At 45.1% G+C, this 25,970-nt stretch overlaps 1 protein-coding gene across 1 annotated transcript in view; it reads right to left on the reverse strand.

The window, feature by feature from the left end:
* BPIFB4 (BPI fold containing family B member 4) overlaps nucleotides 1-25,970 on the reverse strand; it is a 95,462-nt gene that overhangs the window by 65,092 nt on the left and 4,400 nt on the right. Inside the window, exons 2-3 of the mRNA XM_063963590.1 lie at nucleotides 19,269-19,746; nucleotides 157-261 (exon numbers count right to left, since the gene is read on the reverse strand). Coding sequence (XP_063819660.1) covers nucleotides 157-261; nucleotides 19,269-19,746 — 583 coding nt within the window. The remainder of the gene's footprint in view (nucleotides 1-156; nucleotides 262-19,268; nucleotides 19,747-25,970) is intronic.

The following is a 25,970-nucleotide window of genomic DNA, read 5'->3' on the forward strand; positions in this document are numbered from 1 at the left end:
CAAACCAGTTTGAGAAGCAATACTCATCCAATTCAAGCTTCTCTGCTTTTAACACTAAGTATTATGCTATGTAACTTGTACAGTCATATGTAATGCAGCAGGGTAGATGAAACTTTTTGGGTGCATATCATAAACAAAAAATATAATACATCTTACCTATTACCATTAATTCCCACTTTGGTGTAAAGGTTAAGGTGCACTCCAATACCAGGCAAAAGATGCAAAGAGATTCGTGGAAGAGTAAGGTCTATAATTCGTAGGCTGAAAGAAATATTTATATCACTACATTTTGGGGACAAAAATATTTTTCCAGCAATGTTCAACACCTGGATTATGAATTCAATAAAAAATGAGTCAGTGAAAAATTACTTTGGGTTGTTTCAGGTTTGTTAGCAAACCAATAAAGCACACTAATGGTCAAAACCATGCTAAAGTTTAGGCTGAGCGGGTAATTCAGAGTTGATTGCAGCAGCAAATTTGTTATCAGTTGGCCAAAACCATGGGGGTCATTCCGAGTTGATCGTAGCCTTGCAAAATTTTGCAGGGCTACGATCATGTCCACGTGGGGCGGGATAGCACAGGGCTATCCTGCCCCACATGTCAGTGCCCCCCCCCCCTGCAGAAGTGCAATGCTTTTGCACTTTAGGAGTAGCTCCCAGCCAGCGCAGCTTTAGCGTGCTGGCCGTGAGCTACTCGTCGCTGCCCAGGTCGCAGCTGGTGCGTGTGACGTCACGCAACCGCTGTGGCCTGCCCCCCATGGTCTGGCCACGCCTGCGTTGTCTGGACCGCGCCCACGAAACGGCAGCCAAACACCGCCATTCCGCACCCCCGTCCATCAACTGCCTCTGCCTGTCAATCAGGCAGAGGCGACCGTAGCGCAGCGGGGCCAGCGCATGCACAGTTCTGACCAGATCACACCGCTGCAATAAACTGCAGCGTGCGATCGGATCAGAATGACCCCCCATGTGCACTGCAGGGGAGGCAGATGTAACATGTGCAGAGAGAGTTAGATTTGGGTGGGTTATTTTGTTTCTGTGCAGGGTAAATACTGGCTGCTTTATTTTTACACTGCAATTTAGATTTCAGTTTGAACACACCCCATCCAAATCTAACTCTCTCTGCACATGTTACGTTACACCTGCCCCACCTGCAGCGCAACATGGTTTTGCCCATTAGTCTGCTTTTGCGGTTTGCTAACAAACCTGAATAACCCTCTTTGGCCAGTACTAGGCACATAGTTAAATGATGCAGACAGATAATATGGAGTGTAGATTCTTGGGGCTCTATTTATCTATGATTTCTCTATCTATGTCTATAGATATGACATTTATGTCTATTTATTAAAAAATATAGGTGGTGTTAGCCATTTCTATCATCACTATGAGTCTCCATGCATAGTATATTCTCTTATTATTAACACCATGTCAGGACGACAATAGCCCTGTATTTAGGACAGGATAAAATTATTTGTTATTAAGATAAATAATTTTTCCTTTGGTAAATAGATGGAAATATATATTTTTTATTTTGTACTCATTTAAAAAAAAAAAAGTAATTGAATTTAGCTCAAGTTTTAGCTTCCAGGGCAGAACATATGTGTGAATAGATAAAGCAAGGTCCTGCATGCGCAGAGGGACCAGGACTAGCCATAAGAGTTTGCAGTGAGTGATATACAGATACTTAGCCAGATTAGCCTGATTATATATCTCTGCAATAAGTGGCCAAATAAGCTCTGTCTTATACAGTGGTCCAATATTGATAAATAAGCCCATTATGTTTGGTGTAAAATATACATTTAACTATATATTTTGCATACAAAGATGCAGCAGTAATGCAAACTGCATCCATCTCTGAGTCACCCTTATAACTGTATATATTAGCAATTCCAAAACTTTGGTATTCCAGTTGTCGGTATTTCACCAGCTGTCGGGATTCCTGGGTCAGTCTACTGAACGCCGTGATCCCGGCAGCCAAGATATTAACTGTATCCTTTTTAGATATGTGGCTTGAAAATGTTAGCTGTAAGTAAAATCGAAGGATTGGCACGAGACTGAGATAAATTAATCCTCCAAGCTGTGAGCAGAGTTCTAGTGTAGGTCGGGTGTTTTTGGTAACCTGTGAAGTTGTAGTGGGTACAGCTTATATGAAATTTTAATAAGTCCCTGGCTGTTGGACCACATGGTGTCAGGGACAGGTGAACACTGTTGACCCTCTACAACATTAATGCAGCTGTGGTGGTAAACGCATTGAACTGCCTCAGCATTTGCATGTATGAACTTGTGGTATGGGATTTTGCTGTATTTGCACATGGTAGGTGCTGCAGATAACACTTCTCCTTATGTATTATTGCAGTGGTCTGTGAAAAATTAAGGTGGCGATATGCACTGCAATTTAAGAACGGTCATTTGTAAAGACCGTTATGATTTTTACCTTTTTTGGTTTTGCCAGGCTATACTGATGCTGCAAGAGTCTCTTCATTTGTCTGGGACCCCCTACTTCCACCTCCAACACCGATATCTCCGGCAAGGAGGTTATCCATCATCCTACATAATTAACCTAGACAGGGAACCCGACTATCAATGACTAATCAAGGAAGGAGGAGTGGCTGAGGATTGAGAGATTCCCCAGCTGTGTAAAATAGGTGCCTATCCCAAAAATGCTCCCCAGATTTGTAATGTGCTCCTACCCCCAGAAATCTCCTCTCAACACTGGTACCATTTACAGATATGTAAACCACTGAGTTAGTGACTGGGTAGACCTGTCTTAGCATCTATCCATCACCGCTGTACATGTAACAGTGAGTATGGCTGTATCTGCTGTCTATCAATAAACCAACACCACTAGTAAAGTAACTGGACTGTTTAAACCATCCACTGGTGTGTGCCTATATAATTGCAATGTCAAGACCTGCACACACATCATTTCCAAATGGTTATGTACCCAGGCACCCAGACATACAAGCTGCTAGGCTGCCCAAAGTAGCATACAGGCACCATCTTAACCACATATGTAGTGCAGACTGCGCCAGAGCACAGGGTGAAGAGTGTTTTCAGTGCAGTATAGCAGCACAGAAGCTGTTTAGTGCACATGAATACAGGTGATACACACATAGTGTTTTTTTTTATAAATATGAAAGCTGCAGAGAATTATACAACCTGAAAGTTTGCTATGGAAATGCAAATGAATTATAACAGATTGTGGAAGGTTACAATAGATCTTGATGCAGATCCAAGCCCAGATGATGTAGAGAGGACCATGGGCACCATTGGTTTAAATGTGGAGCAACATGTGTACTCCATTTTACACGGGAAGTTGTTAGCTAAATATATGAGAACAGCACAACAGGCAGCATAACAAGATGGAGTCTAACGAGGTTGATGTATATTGTAAAACACAAAATTGAGTGAACACAGCACTATGAGTGATTATGTAGATACAATTATGTCTGTTTCTCAGCAACTAACATCAATTGTAGTGCAAATAGATAATGAAGAGATCACTACAGCAATGTTGCAGAACTTGACACCTAAGTTTGAGTTCCTAGTTGTGGATTTGGAACCAAACAAAGCAATGCTAATTACAGACACAGTCAGAGAAAATCTATTACTGTTTCAAGAATGCATGCCTGTGATTCAAGTGCTGAAACTACTGCATTGCATACAATAAGTGAAAATTTCAGAAAATTTGAGGCTACTGCATTGCATACAAAAAGTGAAAAAGTCTGCAAATTTTAATTCAAGTGCTACAGTTACACAAGATAGGTCACAAAGTGCAAGCAATTGTGTGCAAGCAAAAGAAAGTGAATCCTGTGCACGTAAGAACTGCAACAGCAAACTTAAATTAGAAAAACATGAGTGTTACAGATAACTTTAGAAAAGATTGCTGGTATATTGATTTGGGTTCAACAAGACAAGTGAGCTGCAATGAGGAGTGGTTCACCATGTTAACCAAATGTGACAAAGTGCTGACAGCTACAAAGTTGGAATGATTAAAGCTTGCTTAAAAATTGGAACAAGAACAAAAGTCACAGAAGATGCTCTGTGTGCCAGAAATGGGATCAAATCTTATCGCCATCAATGTCCCAGAATATAGAGGCCACAGAGTTCAATTTTCAAAAGAAAAGTTCATTGTAAGAAACATAAAAGGGACCGCCATAGCTACAGGCACCCGGTGTCAACAATTGTACATCCTTGATACACAACACTGTTAAGGTGGGTACTCACGGAGCGATAATCTAAGCAATCTGACTAGATTGCTTAGATTTTAAGTATGATCTGTCTGTGTGTACCCCCCACAGTGATAGCGATGCGCGGCCCCGTGCGTCGCTATTGCTGGTGCTAGATTGGCCTGCATGCAGGCTCACTCTAGCAGGTCGCTCATTTCACCCACTGGGTGAAATGAGTACCCCCCCCCACACGCTCATCACACATCGCGTGCTGAGCAGGGGGAGAGATGTGTGCTGAGCGGTTCACTCAGCACACATCTCTCCCCACATCTGCTCATGAACACGGGCCTTTATGTGATGATGGCAATTGGGTAACAGTCATTAGAACTCTGGTATAGAAGATTTGGGGGTATATGCAATTGCGGTCGAATTCCCGAAAATGTCGAAAAACGGGACATTTTCGCCCCAAAAAATAAATCGACAATGCAATTCAGTACTTTTCGTCAAAAAAACGGCCATTCCAAATTCGACATTTGTCAAATTTGACATTTCTGCAATGGTACAAATGCGGCATTTCGACAAAAGTATATTCAATTGAAGATTGTAAATTCGACAACAGTGCTTTTAGACAGTAAATCCGTCATTTTCAATCCACCACACTTTGCTGGCGGAATCTAATAAATTTTTTTAAAAACATGTTTTTTTTTGTGTTTTTTTTATTGGTAATAGCATATCTATTTATATTAGAAGGGATTAGGTACTTGGTTTGTCTATTTAGGAGGCACAAGTATTATTTATATATTTTTAAAAATATATATATATATTTTTTAATGGAATGGGGTAAAAATCAGGAAAAAAAAATGCGTGCCGGTCCTGGTTGCCAAAATACGGGGGAAAAAATGACAGGGGATCCCCCGTATTTTAACAACCAGCACCGGGCTCTGCGCCTGGTCCTGGTGCAAAAAATACGGGGGACAAAAAGAGTAGGGGTCCCACGTATTTTTTGTACCAGCACCGGGCTCTACTAGCTGGACAGATAATGCCACAGCCGGGGGACACTTTTATACCGCTCACTGCGGCCGTGGCATTAAATACCCAACTAGTCACCCCTGGCCGGGGTACCCTGGAGGAGTGGGGACCCTTTCAATCAAGGGGTCCCCCCCAGCCACCCAAGGGCCAGGGGTGAAGCCCGAGGCTGTGCCCCCCATCCATGGGCTGCGGATGGGAGGCTGATAGCCTTTTGTGAAATGAAAGAATATTGTTTTTTGCTGCAGAACTACAAGTCCCAGCAAGCCTCCCCCGCAAGCTGGTACTTGGAGAACCACAAGTACCAGCATGCGGGGGGGGGGGGGGGGGAAACGGGCCCGCTGGTACCTGTAGTTCTACTGCAAAAAAATACCCAAATAAAAACAGGACACGCACACCTTGAAAGTACAACTCTATTACATACATGTCGACACACACACATACTTACCTATGTTGACACGACGTTCGGTCCACTTGTCCAAGTAGAATCCATGGGGTGTACCTGAAAATAAAATTATACTCACCTAAATCCAGTGTCCAGTGATATTTGTAATCCTCGTACTTGGCAAAATAAAAAAACGCATTTACCCGATCCACACGGACTGAAAGGGGTCCCATGTTTACACATGGGACCCCTTTCCCCGAATGCTGAGACCCCCTGTGACTCCTGTCATAGAAGGTCCCTTCAGGCAATCAGGTAGCGCCACGTCCTGGCACTCTCCTGATTCCCTATGCGCGTCTGAGCAGGCAGACAGCGCATCGCACAGCACCTCTATTAGTTTCAATGGTGGGAACTTTGCGGTCAGCGGTGGGGTCACCCGCGGTCAGCCGCTGACCGCGGGTGACCTCACCGCTGACTGCAAAGTTCCCACCATTGAAGATAATGGAGGGGGCTGTGCGATGCACGTCTGACAGCTCCGACGCGCATACAGCCAATCAGGAGAGTGCCACGACGTGGCGCTCCCTGATTGGCTGAAGGGACCTTCTGTGACAGGAGTCACGGGGGGTCTCTGCATTCGGGGAAAGGGGTCCCATGTGTAAACATGGGACCCCTTTCAGTCCGTCTGGTTCGGGTAAATGCGTTTTTTTGTTTTGCCAAGTACGTGGATTACAATAAAAGAACCGGACACTGGATCAGGTGAGTATAATTTTATTTTCAGGTACCCCGGATTCGTCAACATTGGAGACGTGGCAGTCAGCGTGTCAACATAGGTAAGTATGTATGTGTCGGCATGTGTGAAATAAAGTTGTATTTTCACGGTGTGCGTGTCCTGTTTTTATTTGTGTATTTTTTTTCCAGAAGAACTACAGGTACCAGCGGGCCCGTTTCCCCCCCGCATGCTGGTACTTGGGTGGCCCTTGGGTGGCTGGGGGGGGACCCCTTGATTGAAGGGGTCCCCACTCCTCCAGGGTACCCCGGCCAGTGGTGACTAGTTGGGTATTTAATGCCACGGCCGGCAGGGAGCGGTATAAAAGTGTGCCCCGGCTGTGGCATTATCTGTCCAGGTAGTGGAGCCCGGTGCTGGTACAAAAAATACGGGGGACCCCTACTCTTTTTGTCCCCCGTATTTTTTGCACCAGGACCAGGCGCAGAGCCCGGTGCTGGTTGTTAAAATACGGGGGATCCCCTGTCATTTTTTCCCCGTATTTTGGCAACCAGGACCGGCTCAAAGAGCCCGAGGCTGGTTATGCTTAGGAGGGGGGACCCCACGCAAATTTTTTTCGGGTTTTTTACCGTTTTTTAAACATGTTTAAAAATCTAATCAAAATCCGTCAAATCGGCCGTTTTTCGACAGCGGGACTGTTGAATTCGTTTTTTTTAATATGTCGAATTCCGGAACCCACCTGCCGCAATTCGACGGTCGAATTGTGTCGAATTTAAAAACGGGCGATAAAGTGCCTCAATTCGCACGGAATTGCATATATCCCTTGGACTTGGATACAAAAAGTGTTCAAAAGCTACAGAACTGGACAGTCACAGGAATGTCAGTGACTAACAGAGACACACACATGTGAAAATTGCATATTACGGAAATAAAGTTATCAGCTATTTCTCAAGTCATCAAAAAGAGCTACAAAACCACTAAAGATAGTACATTCAGATGTATGTTGTCCAATTGAAGTAAAGTCTGTACATTTATACAGATGTTTCCTCATACATCTAGCCTCAATACGCCACAGAGCATGAGATGCCTGTGCAACTCTGCTAGCATTGGTTATTTTTTTTTGCTGAAAATTTATATTTGTTAAATTGTTCTGGCTAATTTCATATGCAACACTAGTATATTATGAGATTTGAGACCCTGAGATCTGACAGTGGTGGAGAATAATTCAGAGATGTGAAAGAATTCATAATGAAATAAGGAATAGCACATCATTGCCTATACTCCTGAGTAAAACTGTGTCAGTTAACAGACAAACCATATACTAGTGGAGAGAGAGCAAGATGCATGTTAAATGATGCAGGCCTTGACAAACAGTTTTGGTTGGAAGCCATGTCAACAGCAGTCTATCTCAAGAACCATTCTCCTACAGCTGCCTTACAGGACATAACACCTACTGAATGGTAGTCAAAGAGAAAACCAAGTGTAAGACATGTCAGAACTTTTGGAAGTACAGCTTATGTGCATATGCCAAAAGAGAAAAGACAAAGGATGGATTCATAATCACTAAAGTCTATCATGCTTGGCTATTGCCACAAAAGCAAAGGCTTTATTTATTTTTATAGGATTATGGAATATAAATACCAAAAAGCCAATCAAGACTATATATATTATATATATATATATATATATATATATATATAAAATATATTATTACTATATATTATTTTAAAGTAATGGCACAAGTGGAAGTAAAGTTGGGAGCTGATATGGAGTGCAAGTATTGTATGTGTCACTGGACATACAAGCGACTGAAGAGCTGAGTAAGAGGCTATCAGCATGGAAGTTCAACCACAGAAATGGTCTTCTATTAGATCAAATATTGGCAAATAACCTAAGAGGTATGATACGGAATTTGCAACCTTTGCAGTCAGTAAGCCTAAAATATCCAGAAACCACATTTAAATTCTGATTGGTGTAATGAAAATCCAATATAAGCAAAGAGTCTTTGCAATACTTAAAGACCACAAGTTTGAGAAGCATTAAGAGTCGTGATAGTAACAGCAGTCTAAGTTTGTGACTTGAGAGATTGCATGGTCCATGCTATCAGTAAAAGAGCTTTTACTAATGCATCTTCCAAGTAGACCAAGCTAAAGTTATGCGATATGTTGATGCTTTTTCGTTCGTTTACTATAACCCCATTTATTTTACACCTTGCTACAGAAATGCTGAAATGAAATGTTTGAGTCACATGGAGAAGCTTGTGGTGAGGGGGGATGTTGAAAGAGGAGTGCATTACTGTCTTATCACAAGATGGCCCCATGATCTCTACTGAGCATGTGCATGTGTCATCTTATCTTTACTGTGTATAGGGACATGGTTGTAGGCAGAAGTCTCCTAGCTAGCTCCAGATAGATCTGCAATTACAGTACTTGCAATCCACAATATTTTCCTGTGTTACTGCACCGCTATTTGTTTTCCATATACAATCACCGACTGTTGAGCTGTATAAAACCCCACTCCTCTCAGTGTACATGGAACAGTTAGTATGGATGGATGTACCTTCTAAATATTATTAAACCAAAGCCAATGGTTAAGTAACTGTGCTGTTCATAGATTGAATTATCCAATGGTGTGTGTCTATATAACTGCAATATCAACACCTGCATATACATAATTTCCAACACAAAATACATTTTAAACGTAACTACTTTTGTGGGCACTTTCTTAATAGTTTTTCACTGCCAAATTCAAATACCTGAAAACACTGTATCCATTGTTACCAGTTAAAACTTAAATAAGAATCATCTTCCCTGCACTAGTAGTGTGAATAGAGGTCTGTAATATTATGTGAGTATTGCCCCTATAGTTATGCCCCCATGTAGTATTGCCACAGTAGTTATGCCCGCATATAGTATTGCCTCCTGTAGTAGCGCCGCTTACACACACACAAAAGAAAAAATCCCCACAATACTTACCTTATGCCCCACTCCTGCATCCAACCGCCACCGTCCTTCTGGCTGCCTGCTCCTTAGAACTATGGGAGAGACATGATGGCGTCTCTCCCATAATGCACACTGCCAGAGCCGGAAACCGGAGCTCAAGTGTGAGCTCGTGCCTCCGGCTGCTGCTGTGGGGAAGAAGCCAGGTGCCCGCTGGTAACAAAATCTCAGCAGTCACCAGGCATTTCCCTGCGTGACGGGCATCTCCCTGGGCTAAGTGAGCCAGAAGATGCGGAACTGGTTCGGTCTCCAAATGGAACTGACCGAATACAGATCAGCTCCGTTCCAGATCACTTTAACCCCTGGTCAAACAAAAAACATAATCAACCCTCCAGTACCCGCAAGAGATTAGTTTGAAAATAGCTAAACATGTCTAAACATTTTCCATCTCAAGGGGTCTTCCTATACCTACTTAACCACATTTTTACTGTAGTCATCTAAAGTTCACATACCACTTTACAATTCTCCCGATGTAAGTGGACACACATCTATGATATGCACAAATCTAAATACAGTATGCACACATTGGGATACGGTCATTAGGTCGACCACTATCGGTATACATGCTTTAAGTCGACATAGTCACTAGGTCGACATGGCCATTGGGTTGACATTAGAGATGAGCGGGTTCGGTTCCTCGGAATCCGAACCCGCCCGAACTTCATGTTTTTTTACACGGGTCCGAGCGACTCGGATCTTCCCGCCTTGCTCGGTTAACCCGAGCGCGACCGAACGTCATCATGACGCTGTCGGATTCTCGCGAGGCTCGGATTCTATCGCGAGACTCGGATTCTATATAAGGAGCCGCGCGTCGCCGCCATTTTCACACGTGCATTGAGATTGATAGGGAGAGGACGTGGCTGGCGTCCTCTCCATTTAGATTAGAAGAGAGAGAGTGAGATTGATTTGAGACAGAGACACTTGATTTACTGGAGCTTAGGAGTACTGTAGAGAGTGCAGAGTTTACTAGTGACTGACCACAGTGACCACCAGACAGTGCAGTTTTATTTAATATAATCCGTTCTCTGCCTGAAAAAAACGATACACAGTGACTCAGTCACATACCATATCTGTGTGCACTGCTCAGCCCAGTGTGCTGCATCATCTATGTATATATCTGACTGTGCTCACACAGCTTATAATTGTGGGGGAGACTGGGGAGCAGTGCCAGTTATAGGTTATAGCAGGAGCCAGGAGTACATATTATTAAAATTAAACAGTGCACACTTTTGCTGCAGGAGTGCCACTGCCAGTGTGACTGACCAGTGACCTGACCACACTGACCACCAGTATAGTTAGTAGTATACTATATTGTGATTGCCTGAAAAAGTTAAACACTCGTCGTGTGACTTGTGTGGTGTTTTTTTTTTTATTCTATAAAAAACTCATTCTGCTGACAGACAGTGTCCAGCAGGTCCGTCATTATATAATATATACCTGTCCGGCTGCAGTAGTGATATATATATATTTTTTATATCATTATTTATCATCCAGTCGCAGCAGACACAGTACGGTAGTTCACGGCTGTAGCTACCTCTGTGTCGGCACTCGGCAGTCCATCCATAATTGTATACCACCTACCCGTGGTTTTTTTTTCTTTCTTCTTTATACATACTACATCTCATTATCATCCAGTCTATATTAGCAGCAGACACAGTACAGTACGGTAGTCCACAGCTGTAGCTACCTCTGTGTCGGCACTCGGCAGTCCGTCCATAATTGTATTCCACCTACCCGTGGTTTTTTTTCTTTCTTCTTTATACATACATACTACATCTCATTATCAACCAGTCTATATTAGCAGCAGACACAGTACAGTACGGTAGTCCACGGCTGTAGCTACCTCTGTGTCGGCACTCGGCAGTCCGTCCATAATTGTATACCACCTACCCGTGGTTTTTTTTTCTTTCTTCTTTATACATACATACTACATCTCATTATCAACCAGTCTATATTAGCAGCAGACACAGTACAGTACGGTAGTCCACGGCTGTAGCTACCTCTGTGTCGGCACTCGGCAGTCCATCCATAATTGTATACCACCTACCCGTGGTTTTTTTTTCTTTCTTCTTTATACATACTACATCTCATTATCATCCAGTCTATATTAGCAGCAGACACAGTACAGTACGGTAGTCCACGGCTGTAGCTACCTCTGTGTCGGCACTCGGCAGTCCATCCATAATTGTATACCACCTACCCGTGGTTTTTTTTTCTTTCTTCTTTATACATACTACATCTCATTATCATCCAGTCTATATTAGCAGCAGACACAGTACAGTACGGTAGTCCACGGCTGTAGCTACCTCTGTGTCGGCACTCGGCAGTCCGTCCATAATTGTATACCACCTACCCGTGGTTTTTTTTTCTTTCTTCTTTATACATACATACTACATCTCTTTATCAACCAGTCTATATTAGCAGCAGACACAGTACAGTAGTCCACGGCTGTAGCTACCTCTGTGTCGGCACTCGGCAGTCCATCCATAATTGTATACCACCTACCCGTGGTTTTTTTTTCTTTCTTCTTTATACATACATACTACATCTCTTTATCAACCAGTCTATATTAGCAGCAGACACAGTACAGTACGGTAGTCCACGGCTGTAGCTACCTCTGTGTCGGCACTCGGCAGTCCGTCCATAATTGTATACCACCTACCCGTGGTTTTTTTTTCTTTCTTCTTTATACATACATACTACATCTCTTTATCAACCAGTCTATATTAGCAGCAGACACAGTACAGTACGGTAGTCCATGGCTGTAGCTACCTCTGTGTCGGCACTCGGCAGTCCGTCCATAATTGTATACCACCTACCCGTGGTTTTTTTTCTTTCTTCTTTATACATACATACTACATCTCTTTATCAACCAGTCTATATTAGCAGCAGACACAGTACAGTACGGTAGTCCACGGCTGTAGCTACCTCTGTGTCGGCACTCGGCAGTCCGTCCATAATTGTATACCACCTACCCGTGGTTTTTTTTTCTTTCTTCTTTATACATACATACTACATCTCTTTATCAACCAGTCTATATTAGCAGCAGACACAGTACGGTAGTCCACGGCTGTAGCTACCTCTGTGTCGGCACTCGGCAGTCCGTCCATAATTGTATACTAGTATCCATCCATCTCCATTGTTTACCTGAGGTGCCTTTTAGTTGTGCCTATTAAAATATGGAGAACAAAAATGTTGAGGTTCCAAAATTAGGGAAAGATCAAGATCCACTTCCACCTCGTGCTGAAGCTGCTGCCACTAGTCATGGCCGAGACGATGAAATGCCAGCAACGTCGTCTGCCAAGGCCGATGCCCAATGTCATAGTACAGAGCATGTCAAATCCAAAACACCAAATATCAGTAAAAAAAGGACTCCAAAACCTAAAATAAAATTGTCGGAGGAGAAGCGTAAACTTGCCAATATGCCATTTACCACACGGAGTGGCAAGGAACGGCTGAGGCCCTGGCCTATGTTCATGGCTAGTGGTTCAGCTTCACATGAGGATGGAGGCACTCAGCCTCTCGCTAGAAAAATGAAAAGACTCAAGCTGGCAAAAGCAGTAGCACCGCAAAGAACTGTGCGTTCTTCGAAATCCCAAATCCACAAGGAGAGTCCAATTGTGTCGGTTGCGATGCCTGACCTTCCCAACACTGGACGTGAAGAGCATGCGCCTTCCACCATTTGCACGCCCCCTGCAAGTGCTGGAAGGAGCACCCGCAGTCCAGTTCCTGATAGTCAGATTGAAGATGTCAGTGTTGAAGTACACCAGGATGAGGAGGATATGGGTGTTGCTGGCGCTGGGGAGGAAATTGACCAGGAGGATTCTGATGGTGAGGTGGTTTGTTTAAGTCAGGCACCCGGGGAGACACCTGTTGTCCGTGGGAGGAATATGGCCGTTGACATGCCTGGTGAAAATACCAAAAAAATCAGCTCTTCGGTGTGGAACTATTTCAACAGAAATGCGGACAACAGGTGTCAAGCCGTGTGTTCCCTTTGTCAAGCTGTAATAAGTAGGGGTAAGGACGTTAACCACCTCGGAACATCCTCCCTTATACGTCACCTGCAGCGCATTCATAATAAGTCAGTGACAAGTTCAAAAACTTTGGGTGACAGCGGAAGCAGTCCACTGACCAGTAAATCCCTTCCTCTTGTAACCAAGCTCACGCAAACCACCCCACCAACTCCCTCAGTGTCAATTTCCTCCTTCCCCAGGAATGCCAATAGTCCTGCAGGCCATGTCACTGGCAATTCTGACGATTCCTCTCCTGCCTGGGATTCCTCCGATGCATCCTTGCGTGTAACGCCTACTGCTGCTGGCGCTGCTGTTGTTGCTGCTGGGAGTCGATGGTCATCCCAGAGGGGAAGTCGTAAGACCACTTTTACTACTTCCACCAAGCAATTGACTGTCCAACAGTCCTTTGCGAGGAAGATGAAATATCACAGCAGTCATCCTACTGCAAAGCGGATAACTGAGGCCTTGGCATCCTGGGTGGTGAGAAACGTGGTTCCGGTATCCATCATTACTGCAGAGCCAACTAGAGACTTGTTGGAGGTACTGTGTCCCCGGTACCAAATACCATCTAGGTTCCATTTCTCTAGGCAGGCGATACCGAAAATGTACACAGACCTCAGAAAAAGAGTCACCAGTGTCCTAAAAAATGCAGCTGTACCCAATGTCCACTTAACCACGGACATGTGGACAAGTGGAGCAGGGCAGGGTCAGGACTATATGACTGTGACAGCCCACTGGGTAGATGTATGGACTCCCGCCGCAAGAACAGCAGCGGCGGCACCAGTAGCAGCATCTCGCAAACGCCAACTCTTTCCTAGGCAGGCTACGCTTTGTATCACCGCTTTCCAGAATACGCACACAGCTGAAAACCTCTTACGGCAACTGAGGAAGATCATCGCGGAATGGCTTACCCCAATTGGACTCTCCTGTGGATTTGTGGCATCGGACAACGCCAGCAATATTGTGTGTGCATTAAATATGGGCAAATTCCAGCACGTCCCATGTTTTGCACATACCTTGAATTTGGTGGTGCAGAATTATTTAAAAAACGACAGGGGCGTGCAAGAGATGCTGTCGGTGGCCAGAAGAATTGCGGGACACTTTCGGCGTACAGGCACCACGTACAGAAGACCGGAGCACCACCAAAAACTACTGAACCTGCCCTGCCATCATCTGAAGCAAGAAGTGGTAACGAGGTGGAATTCAACCCTCTATATGCTTCAGAGGTTGGAGGAGCAGCAAAAGGCCATTCAAGCCTATACAATTGAGCACGATATAGGAGGTGGAATGCACCTGTCTCAAGCGCAGTGGAGAATGATTTCAACGTTGTGCAAGGTTCTGATGCCCTTTGAACTTGCCACACGTGAAGTCAGTTCAGACACTGCCAGCCTGAGTCAGGTCATTCCCCTCATCAGGCTTTTGCAGAAGAAGCTGGAGACATTGAAGGAGGAGCTAACACGGAGCGATTCCGCTAGGCATGTGGGACTTGTGGATGGAGCCCTTAATTCGCTTAACAAGGATTCACGGGTGGTCAATCTGTTGAAATCAGAGCACTACATTTTGGCCACCATGCTCGATCCTAGATTTAAAGCCTACCTTGGATCTCTCTTTCCGGCAGACACAAGTCTGCTGGGGTTGAAAGACCTGCTGGTGAGAAAATTGTCAAGTCAAGCGGAACGCGACCTGTCAACATCTCCTCCTTCACATTCTCCCGCAACTGGGGGTGCGAGGAAAAGGCTCAGAATTCCGAGCCCACCCACTGGCGGTGATGCAGGGCAGTCTGGAGCGACTGCTGATGCTGACATCTGGTCCGGACTGAAGGACCTGACAACGATTACGGACATGTCGTCTACTGTCACTGCATATGATTCTCTCCCCATTGAAAGAATGGTGGAGGATTATATGAGTGACCGCATCCAAGTAGGCACGTCACACAGTCCGTACTTATACTGGCAGGAAAAAGAGGCAATTTGGAGGCCCTTGCACAAACTGGCTTTATTCTACCTTAGTTGCCCTCCCACAAGTGTGTACTCCGAAAGAGTGTTTAGTGCCGCCGCTCACCTTGTCAGCAATCGGCGTACGAGGTTACATCCAGAAAATGTGGAGAAGATGATGTTCATTAAAATGAATTATAATCAATTCCTCCGCGGAGACATTGACCAGCAGCAATTGCCTCCACAAAGTACACAGGGAGCTGAGATGGTGGATTCCAGTGGGGACGAATTGATAATCTGTGAGGAGGGGGATGTACACGGTGATATATCGGAGGATGATGATGAGGTGGACATCTTGCCTCTGTAGAGCCAGTTTGTGCAAGGAGAGATTAATTGCTTCTTTTTTGGGGGGGGTCCAAACCAACCCGTCATATCAGTCACAGTCGTGTGGCAGACCCTGTCACTGAAATGATGGGTTGGTTAAAGTGTGCATGTCCTGTTTTGTTTATACAACATAAGGGTGGGTGGGAGGGCCCAAGGACAATTCCATCTTGCACCTCTTTTTTCTTTTATTTTTCTTTGCGTCATGTGCTGTTTGGGGAGGGTTTTTTGGAAGGGCCATCCTACGTGACACTGCAGTGCCACTCCTAGATGGGCCCGGTGTTTGTGTCGGCCACTAGGGTCGCTTATCTTACTCACACAGTCAGCTACCTCATTGCGCCTCTTTTTTTCTTTGCGTCATGTGCTGTTTGGGGAGGGTTTTTTGGAAGGGCCATCCTACGTGACACTGCAGTGCCACTCCTAGATGGGCCCGGTGTTTGTGTCGGCCACTAGGGTCGCTTATCTTACTCACACAGTCAGCTACCTCATTGCGCCTCTTTTTTTCTTTGCGTCATGTGCTGTTTGGGGAGGGTTTTTTGGAAGGGCCATCCTGCGTGACACTGCAGTGCCACTCCTAGATGGGCCCGGTGTTTGTGTCGGCCACTAGGGTCGCTTATCTTACTCACACAGTCAGCTACCTCATTGCGCCTCTTTTTTTCTTTGCGTCATGTGCTGTTTGGGGAGGATTTTTTGGAAGGGCCATCCTGCGTGACACTGCAGTGCCACTCCTAGATGGGCCCGGTGTTTGTGTCGGCCACTAGGGTCGCTTATCTTACTCACACAGTCAGCTACCTCATTGCGCCTCTTTTTTTCTTTGCGTCATGTGCTGTTTGGGGAGGGTTTTTTGGAAGGGACATCCTGCGTGACACTGCAGTGCCACTCCTAGATGGGCCCGGTGTTTGTGTCGGCCACTAGGGTCGCTAATCTTACTCACACAGCTACCTCATTGCGCCTCTTTTTTTCTTTGCGTCATGTGCTGTTTGGGGATGGTTTTTTGGAAGGGACATCCTGCGTGACACTGCAGTGCCACTCCTAGATGGGCCCGGTGTTTGTGTCGGCCACTAGGGTCGCTTATCTTACTCACACAGTCAGCTACCTCATTGCGCCTCTTTTTTTCTTTGCGTCATGTGCTGTTTGGGGAGGGTTTTTTGGAAGGGACATCCTGCGTGACACTGCAGTGCCACTCCTAGATGGGCCCGGTGTTTGTGTCGGCCACTAGGGTCGCTTATCTTACTCACACAGTCAGCTACCTCATTGCGCCTCTTTTTTTCTTTGCGTCATGTGCTGTTTGGGGAGGGTTTTTTGGAAGGGCCATCCTGCGTGACACTGCAGTGCCACTCCTAGATGGGCCCGGTGTTTGTGTCGGCCACTAGGGTCGCTTATCTTACTCACACAGTCAGCTACCTCATTGCGCCTCTTTTTTTCTTTGCGTCATGTGCTGTTTGGGGAGGGTTTTTTGGAAGGGCCATCCTGCGTGACACTGCAGTGCCACTCCTAGATGGGCCCGGTGTTTGTGTCGGCCACTAGGGTCGCTTATCTTACTCACACAGTCAGCTACCTCATTGCGCCTCTTTTTTTCTTTGCGTCATGTGCTGTTTGGGGAGGGTTTTTTGGAAGGGACATCCTGCGTGACACTGCAGTGCCACTCCTAGATGGGCCCGGTGTTTGTGTCGGCCACTAGGGTCGCTAATCTTACTCACACAGCTACCTCATTGCGCCTCTTTTTTTCTTTGCGTCATGTGCTGTTTGGGGAGGGTTTTTTGGAAGGGACATCCTGCGTGACACTGCAGTGCCACTCCTAGATGGGCCCGGTGTTTGTGTCGGCCACTAGGGTCGCTTATCTTACTCACACAGTCAGCTACCTCATTGCGCCTCTTTTTTTCTTTGCGTCATGTGCTGTTTGGGGAGGTTTTTTTGGAAGGAACATCCTGCGTGACACTGCAGTGCCACTCCTAGATGGGCCCGGTGTTTGTGTCGGCCACTAGGGTCGCTAATCTTACTCACACAGCTACCTCATTGCGCCTCTTTTTTTCTTTGCGTCATGTGCTGTTTGGGGAGGGTTTTTTGGAAGGGACATCCTGCGTGACACTGCAGTGCCACTCCTAGATGGGCCCGGTGTTTGTGTCGGCCACTAGGGTCGCTTATCTTACTCACACAGCGACCTCGGTGCAAATTTTAGGACTAAAAATAATATTGTGAGGTGTGAGGTATTCAGAATAGACTGAAAATGAGTGGAAATTATGGTTTTTGAGGTTAATAATTCTTTGGGATCAAAATGACCCCCAAATTCTATGATTTAAGCTGTTTTTTAGGGTTTTTTGAAAAAAACACCCGAATCCAAAACACACCCGAATCCGACAAAAAAAATTCGGTGAGGTTTTGCCAAAACGCGGTCGAACCCAAAACACGGCCGCGGAACCGAACCCAAAACCAAAACACAAAACCCGAAAAATTTCAGGCGCTCATCACTAGTTGACATGTTCTAGGTCGATATGGAAAAAGGTCGACATGACTTTTTCCAATTTTTATAAACTTTTTCATACTTTACGATCCACGTGGACTACGATTGGGAATAGTAACCGAAGCATGGTGAGCGAAGCGAGCCATGCGAGGGGACATGGTGCACTAATTGGGGTTCCCTGTCACTTTACGAAGAAAACGACACCAAAAAAAGTAAAAAAAAACCTCATGTCAACCTTATTCCGTGTCGACCTAGTACATGTCGACCCAATGACCATATAGACCTAGTGACCATGTCGACCTAATGCATGTCGACCAATAGTGATCGACCTAATGACTACTGACCTAAGTGTGGTCGACCTAATGACCCATACCCAGAACATTTTGGTGTGCATGTGCATGCCATAAAAATTGGTGTATTTACAACTCTAAATAAAGTGCTAAAGGTGCTGCAGGATAAGCAGTGAAAGGAAAGTATGTAATGCAAATAAAAATCTGCATCTAAATGTCATTAAAAGTGTATTTCTTTGAAAATGACAAATGATCTAACTTAACATCTGTGCATAGTTTTCAGATACACATAAAATATTAATGTGGGGATGTATATTTATAATATATTTGTTTTTCAGTACACACACACACACACACACACACACACACACACACACACACACACACACACACACACACACATTAATGCATGTGAAAGGGCTCTAAGAAGACATAAGCAAGTAGAAAATATTAATAATCTAAATTGTAAAAGGAATAATTGCAAAGTTATGTGCTTATAACATGTTACTGCAGTGGTTCTCAAATTGTGTGCACCCTTGGGTGCCTCGGGACATTTGCAGGGGTGCCTTGGATTGGTAATCCAAGACCAATTCAAATTTATTTATGGTCAATGTAAAAGTCAAAACCAGTACTGGTGACTGCTAATCATAAAATATGTGGACAAACAGCAGCAAATATTGTTCCTCACCACACAATAGAACCTAAGGATAACATATAAACACAAGTTGCTTGATTTAATATTTCTTTCCAAAGAAACTTTTTGCCTAGGGGTGCCGTGAAAACAATTCTGATGCTCTCAGGCGCCGTGATTTAAAAAAGTTTGGGAACCTCTGTGTTACAGTATATATCTGCACAATCAGCTAAACAATAAAACAAATGTTGATTCATCTTACCCAGTAATACCCTGTACTGTGCTTAGAATTCCTCCATTGCCAAGAATTCCAAGAAGTCCTCCTCCTCCAAGCAATCCACCCAGTAATCCTCCATTTCCTAGGATGCCACCATTAATGTGAGGACCCGCGTTATCTGGAGCATTGCCACCACCTCCAAGGAGCCCACCACCACCAGAACCCCCCAGAATACCTCCTAGAAGTCCTCCTCCCCCACCTCCACCAAGAAGTCCTCCTCCCCCACCTCCACCAAGAAGTCCTCCAAGGAGGCCACCTCCACCACCCTCTCCTCCACCAAGCACACCACCTAATAGACCACCTCCATTTCCACCTCCCAAAACACCACCTAAAAGTCCTCCTCCTCCTCCTCCACCTAACAGCCCACCAACCAAACCTCCAACAAGGTCACCACCACCACTACCCATTGCTGGCATGTTCAAGTTGTTCTGGGAATTTCTTCCTTTCATTTGGCCTGAGACAGCTAAAAACAAAGAAGAAATCTAATTATTATGATTTCCTAGTACATCTTATAAGTACATTAAATAATTTTCTGTTAAACTAGGAATGCTTTTTGTATATATGATCTAACAAAAAAGTGGTACACGACACCCATAGAGTAGGAATAGATCCTGTGGCAAGCGCAGCGAGCCACTGAGTCCGCAGTGTGGCGAGTGCAGCAAGCCCGCTTAGCGTTCACCCTGCTGCCAGCATTCTGGTCGCCGGGCTGCTGCTGCCGATATATTGAGAGCCGGCATCCCATCCGCCGGTAAACGCATGTAATCCATATACATGTATGTTTTTTTTTTTTTTTACTGTTTATGTATATGTGTGATGTTTAATGCTTTTACCCATTCTGTTTTCACAGACAAAACAAATAAACTGTGATACAATGTAAGTAAACAACATCAATGATATTATGTATCCTAGTTGATTTCAATATAAAACTTAAGAAAAGGCCCACTTTCAGATAACCAATGGGTAGTGAAACTAAACTGTAGTGATTACTACCAGTTCCCAATCACTATCTTCAATAACATACTCTTTTGCACCCTAAAAATGTACATTAAAGCCACCAATTTGGGACTATGTTTAAACCAATGTAATGTGCTGATTTTCATTGGAAAAGTAGCGGTAAATTTCCTAAAGGTTGATTTCAAACAAGTTTAATCAGTCTGTGTTTCAGGAGCTAAAACGCACATTTTCTACCAGATTATTTTTTATATTGATATTTAAATGTTACTAAATGTGTGATTTCACCCCAGAAACACAACATAGGTGGTCATTCCGAGTTGTTCGCTCGCAAGCTGCTTTTAGCAGCTTTGCACACGCTAAGCCGCCGCCTACTGGGAGTGAATCTTAGCTTATCAAAATTGTGAACGAAAGATTAGCAAAATTGCGAATAGACACTTCTTAGCAGTTTCTGAGTACTTCAAACTTACTCGGCATCTGCGATCAGTTCAGTGCTTGTCGTTCCTGGTTTGACGTCATTAACACACCCAGCGTTCGCCCAAACACTCCTCCGTTTCTCCAGCCACTCCCGCGTTTTTCCCAGAAACGGTAGCGTTTTTTCACACACTCCCATAAAACGGCCTGTTTCCGCCCAGAAACACCCACTTCCTGCCAATCACATTACGATCACCAGAACGAAGAAAAAACCTTGTAATGCCGTGAGTAAAATACCTAACTGCATAGCAAATTTACTTGGCGCAGTCGCAGTGCGAACATTGCGCATGCGCAGTTAGCGGAAAATCGCTGCGACGCGAAGAAAAATACAGAGCGAACAACTCGGAATGACCCCCATAGATTTAGATCAATTTAAAATCAATTAAAATCGACCTTCAGTAAATTTTTCAAATGTTGTATTACTTTGTCATTCCTAGATAGGCAATGCTTGAACAGTTTTAAAGCTCTCCCATACCAATGATGGTATAAGGTAAATGTACTGTACTAAGGGGGTCATTCAGACCCGATCGCAAGCTGCATTTTTTCGCAGCCGTGCGATCGGGTCAGTACTGCGCATGCGAGTGACCCGCAATGCGTAGGCGCGTTGGCTGCCGGGGGTGGCCGTCGCCGGGCAGCGACGAAAGGAACGAAGAAAGCGATCGCAAGAAGATTGACAGGAAGAAGGTGTTTGTGGGCGGCAACTCATTGGTTTCCATGAGTGTCCGGAAAAACGCAGGCGTGCCCGGCCGTTTCCATGGAAGGTTCCTGATGTCAGCAACATCCCGGATCGTCGCAGTGGCTGAGTAAGTCCTGGGCTGTGCAGAAACTGCACAAACTTTTGTTTGTGCAGCTCACTGCACAGCCGATCGCACCCCTACACAGCATTTAGCCCCTCCCCTGTAGGCAGCGATTACCTGCAAAGCATTTACCCCCTCCCCTGTAGGCAGAGATTACCTGGTCGCAGCAGTGCAAAAAATAGCCTGCGTGCGACCAGGTCTGAATTAGGCTCTAAGTTGTACTCTTTAAAGCTGCTGCTGCGGTTTCAGATAATGGCTTTAATGGGGAATAATATATAATATTTAATCCAATATCACCCCTGAGTTTGGATTTAATATTATTTTCCCTTTAAATTCAGCTGCTGAAAAACAACAAAGACAAGTCAACTTTGAAAAGAACAGTTTAATAAATTTAACCTTATGCAACATTTCAGTGATTTCCAGAACCAATTAAAAATAACCTGTATTCCATACACTTTTAGATTATGTTCTAAAATGGATAGCATTCGTTTAGCATTTACCATGCTTTTTTTGTTAACCTTTAAAATCTGGGAGGTTTTTTGCCTCACCCTGTACATTTTTAAATTGAGTCCACTTCTAAAATTGTACCTATTTGTAATTATTGCTTATATATAAATTGCACAAATCTTTGCTCCTGTGGAAGAATGCCAACAGACATGCTTCCTGACTGGCATGTTGTTGGAAATGATGTGTGTGGTGGTAGTGGTATTTCAGTAGGCACAGTAGGCACACACCAGCGGATAACTCAAATGGTGCTGGTTTATTCATAGATAACAGTACAGCCACACTCACTGTTACACACTAGTTATCATGGACTGGATCTTTAGTGGAGCGTGGTGTCATACAGCTCGGCAGTCGGTGAGTGTATGTATGCACTGGGTAGTGGTGCAGGAACACTGGAATCAGTGGCCCTCATTCCGAGTTGATCGGTCGCAAGGCGAATTTAGCAGAGTTACACACGCTAAGCCGCCGCCTACTGGGAGTGAATCTTAGCTTCTTAAAATTGCGACCGATGTATTCGCAATATTGCGATTACTAACTACTTAGCAGTTTCAGAGTAGCTCCAGACTTACTCTGCCTGTGCGATCAGTTCAGTGCTTGTCGTTCCTGGTTGACGTCACAAACACACCCAGCGTTCGCCCAGGCACTCCCACCGTTTCTCCGGCCACTCCTGCGTTTTTTCCGGAAACGGTAGCGTTTTCAGCCACACGCCCCTGAAACGCCGTGTTTCCGCCCAGTAACACCCATTTCCTGTCAATCACATTACGATCGCCGGAGCGAAGAAAAAGCCGTGAGTAAAAATACTTTCTTCATAGTAAAGTTACTTGGCGCAGTCGCAGTGCGAACTTTGCGCATGCGTACTAAGCGGATTTTCACTGCGATGCGATGAAAAAGAACGAGCGAACAACTCGGAATGAGGGCCAGTATGGATTGCAGGAAATCATTGGGTTTTTTATGGAGCTAAGTGGAAGACAATGGCAGCTGCACATGTTCAATAGAGATCTTAGTGGCCATCTTGGGATAGGGCATGAAGTCTCCCTGAAGAACAGGCAGACTGGAGTCTGCACAATAGTGTACTAGTATTTCAAAACATATATGTGTCTGTCTCAGTGCAATTACAATTGTAAGTATAAAAAGACCCAATTACAGTCCTCGGTCTACATGATCCTATTCCTGGTCAACCTTAGAGCTATAAGGAGGTGCATATGCAGTTTAAAACCTGTGAACTTGTGCCCTGCTCTAAATACCTACTCTCTTGGAATGTCTGGGTGGCTCCCAGATTATTGAGGTGGGTGACCAGCAGGTAGAGTAGGTGGCCCTCCCACATCCAGCAAAATTCCTAGTGAAATGGGTGAGATGGGAAACATATTCAGTGAATCACGAGTGTACGGCTAGAGGGGGGAGCCAGTATGCCACAATTCCATGAGTATCGTGTAATTGTGTCTCTGCCCCCTCTTCCTAGTACTGTGGTTTGCAGCATTATGCAAAAGGGGTAGGGCCTAGTGGCACAAACTGCCCAGCCCCAACCCCATCGTTTGTCAACTGCATATCCCCTCTGGGCTTTACCAGGGCAACAGCCTCCCTGCTTCGTGGGACTTAGGGGGGGGGGGGGTATGATCCAACCCTTGAGGTTAATGGTTCCTATCTCCGCTGACAGGACACTGAGCTCCTGAGGGTGTTGATCGCAAGCCCCCGTGGTGACCGCTCGCTTCCACAGCACTGCCGCCACCCCCTAACAGAGCCAGAAGAAACGGTGGTGAGTATGACGCCGGTGCACCGGTAAGCGGGGTGCCGGCGGGAATGGCGGCACAAGGGTGGGAGCGCAGAGCTGATGCTGCGCTCCAGATGGCTCAGAGGTACAGTTGTGCAGCGCTGTGAGGGGGACCCTGGGCCAGCGCAATACCCTAACATTAGTCACTGAGCAAACAGGGGCTAATCCCACTGTTAGCAACAAACACACCTCAGGCCAGTATAAAATAATAAAAATAATAAATACGGAAAGACGCGCCATTACAGGGGGTGGGGCTTCTCCTCAGAGCGGATCCAGCACTCACCAGCGCCATTTTCTCCCTGCAGATCACACTACAGAGACGCTGACAGGGAGCGCTGCCCTCCACTTAACTCCAGTTATCCATGCGGTACCAGGGTGTTAAAGAAAAGAAGGGGGGGAGTGTTATTCATTGTTATTCACTGTTTAATCTATTAAGGTTACTCAGTCAGCGCCAGGCATTTATCTTAATAACTGCCTACTGGGGCGTGTGTGTTTATGTTTATATCTCACATTGCCATGTCTAGGGACTCTGTATCCTGTGCTGCAGAGTGTGTGTCCTCTCCAGAGGAGTCTATTTCATGTACTCAGGAATGCAATGTACTGTCTCAGCCTTCTAAATCCGAAACCCCATGGGTGGCTTCTCTTAAGGGAATGATATCCCAGATTTCATCTAGGATAGCTCATAATGAGACTGAAACACAGGTTTTGAAAAGATCTGTAGAGGTTTTGTCGCATTCTGCTCCCGCTACCTCATCCAAGACCCCTGATATATATCCTAAAAAGCATTCTCTTGCCCAAATAATGCAAGTCGACACGGATGAGACGGTAAGGGGGATATACTGGGGGGTGAGGCATCCCTTGCTAAAGGAATGCAGCTCATGACTGAGGCTATAAGGGACATTTTACACATTACTGATAAGATACCTAAGCAAGTAGAGGAGGCTTACTTTACTGACAATAAGAAATCCTCCCTTACATTCCCTGCGTCTAAGGAATTAAAGGCATTGTTGGAAAATTGCTGGGAAAACCCAGAGAAAAAGTTCCAGATCCCTAAAAGGGTTCTTATTGCTTTTCCTTTCCCTGAGAGGATAGGAAAAAGTGGGAAAACCCGCCGGTATTAGACGCTTCTGTTTCTAGGTTATCTAAAAAAGTGGTTTTGCCTGTCCCTGGGTCCACCTCTTTAAAAGAGCCGGCCGACCGCAAGATTGAGACTACACTCAAATCTTTATACACAGCAAATGGCGTAGCTTTAAGACCCACTATTGCTTGTGCATGGATTTCTAAAGCCATAGTAAAATGGTCAGGCACTTTACTAGAGAAGTTAGATTCTATGGATAGAAGTGACATTGAATTGTTTTTATGTCACATACAGGATTCTGCAGGTTTCATGGTGGAAGCCATGAAAGACCTTGGACATCTGAACACGAGGGCTTCTTCCATGGCTGTTTCGCACGCAGAGGACTCTGGCTGCGCCAATGGTCTGCGGATGCGGAATCGAAGAAGAGTGTGGAGAACCTACCCTTCACAGGTCAGGCCCTGTTTGGGGAAGCGTTAGATGCGTGAATCCTCGGCATGAAGGTGGTCCTCCCAGCATGGAAATCGGGCAGGTGGGAGCAAGACTAAGGAATTTCAGTCATGTTTGGGTGTCCTCATGCCTGGATCCCTGGGTACAGGATATTGTTACCCAGGGGTACAGACTGGAGTTTCAAGAACTCCCACCTCACAGATTCTTCAAATCAGGCTTGCCAGCTTCGCTGACAGAAAGTGCTATCGTACAGGAAGCCATTCAAAAATTACTAAGGTCAAATGTCATTGTCCCATTTCCACCTCACCTGCAACACAAGGGTTATTACTCAAACTTGTTTGTGGTACCAAAACCGGACGGTTTTGTAAGACCAATATTAAAACTAAAGTCATTGAACCCCTACTTGAGGGAATTCAAATTCAAGATGGAGTTTCTGAGAGCGGTGATCTCGGGTCTGGAGGAGGGGGAATTCCTGATATCTCTGGATATCAAGGATGCCTTTCTTTCACATCCCGATCTTGCCGCCTCACCAGGCTTATCTCAGATTTGCGCTGCTGGACTGTCACTATCAGTTCCAAGCGCTGCCGTTTGGCCTCTCCATGGCACCAAGAGTATTCACCAAGGACATGGCGGAGATGATGCTACTACTCTGCAAGCAGGGTGTGAAC

The sequence above is a fragment of the Pseudophryne corroboree genome, chromosome 3, assembly GCF_028390025.1.
Source record: "Pseudophryne corroboree isolate aPseCor3 chromosome 3, aPseCor3.hap2, whole genome shotgun sequence".
Taxonomy (NCBI): Eukaryota; Metazoa; Chordata; class Amphibia; order Anura; family Myobatrachidae; genus Pseudophryne; species Pseudophryne corroboree.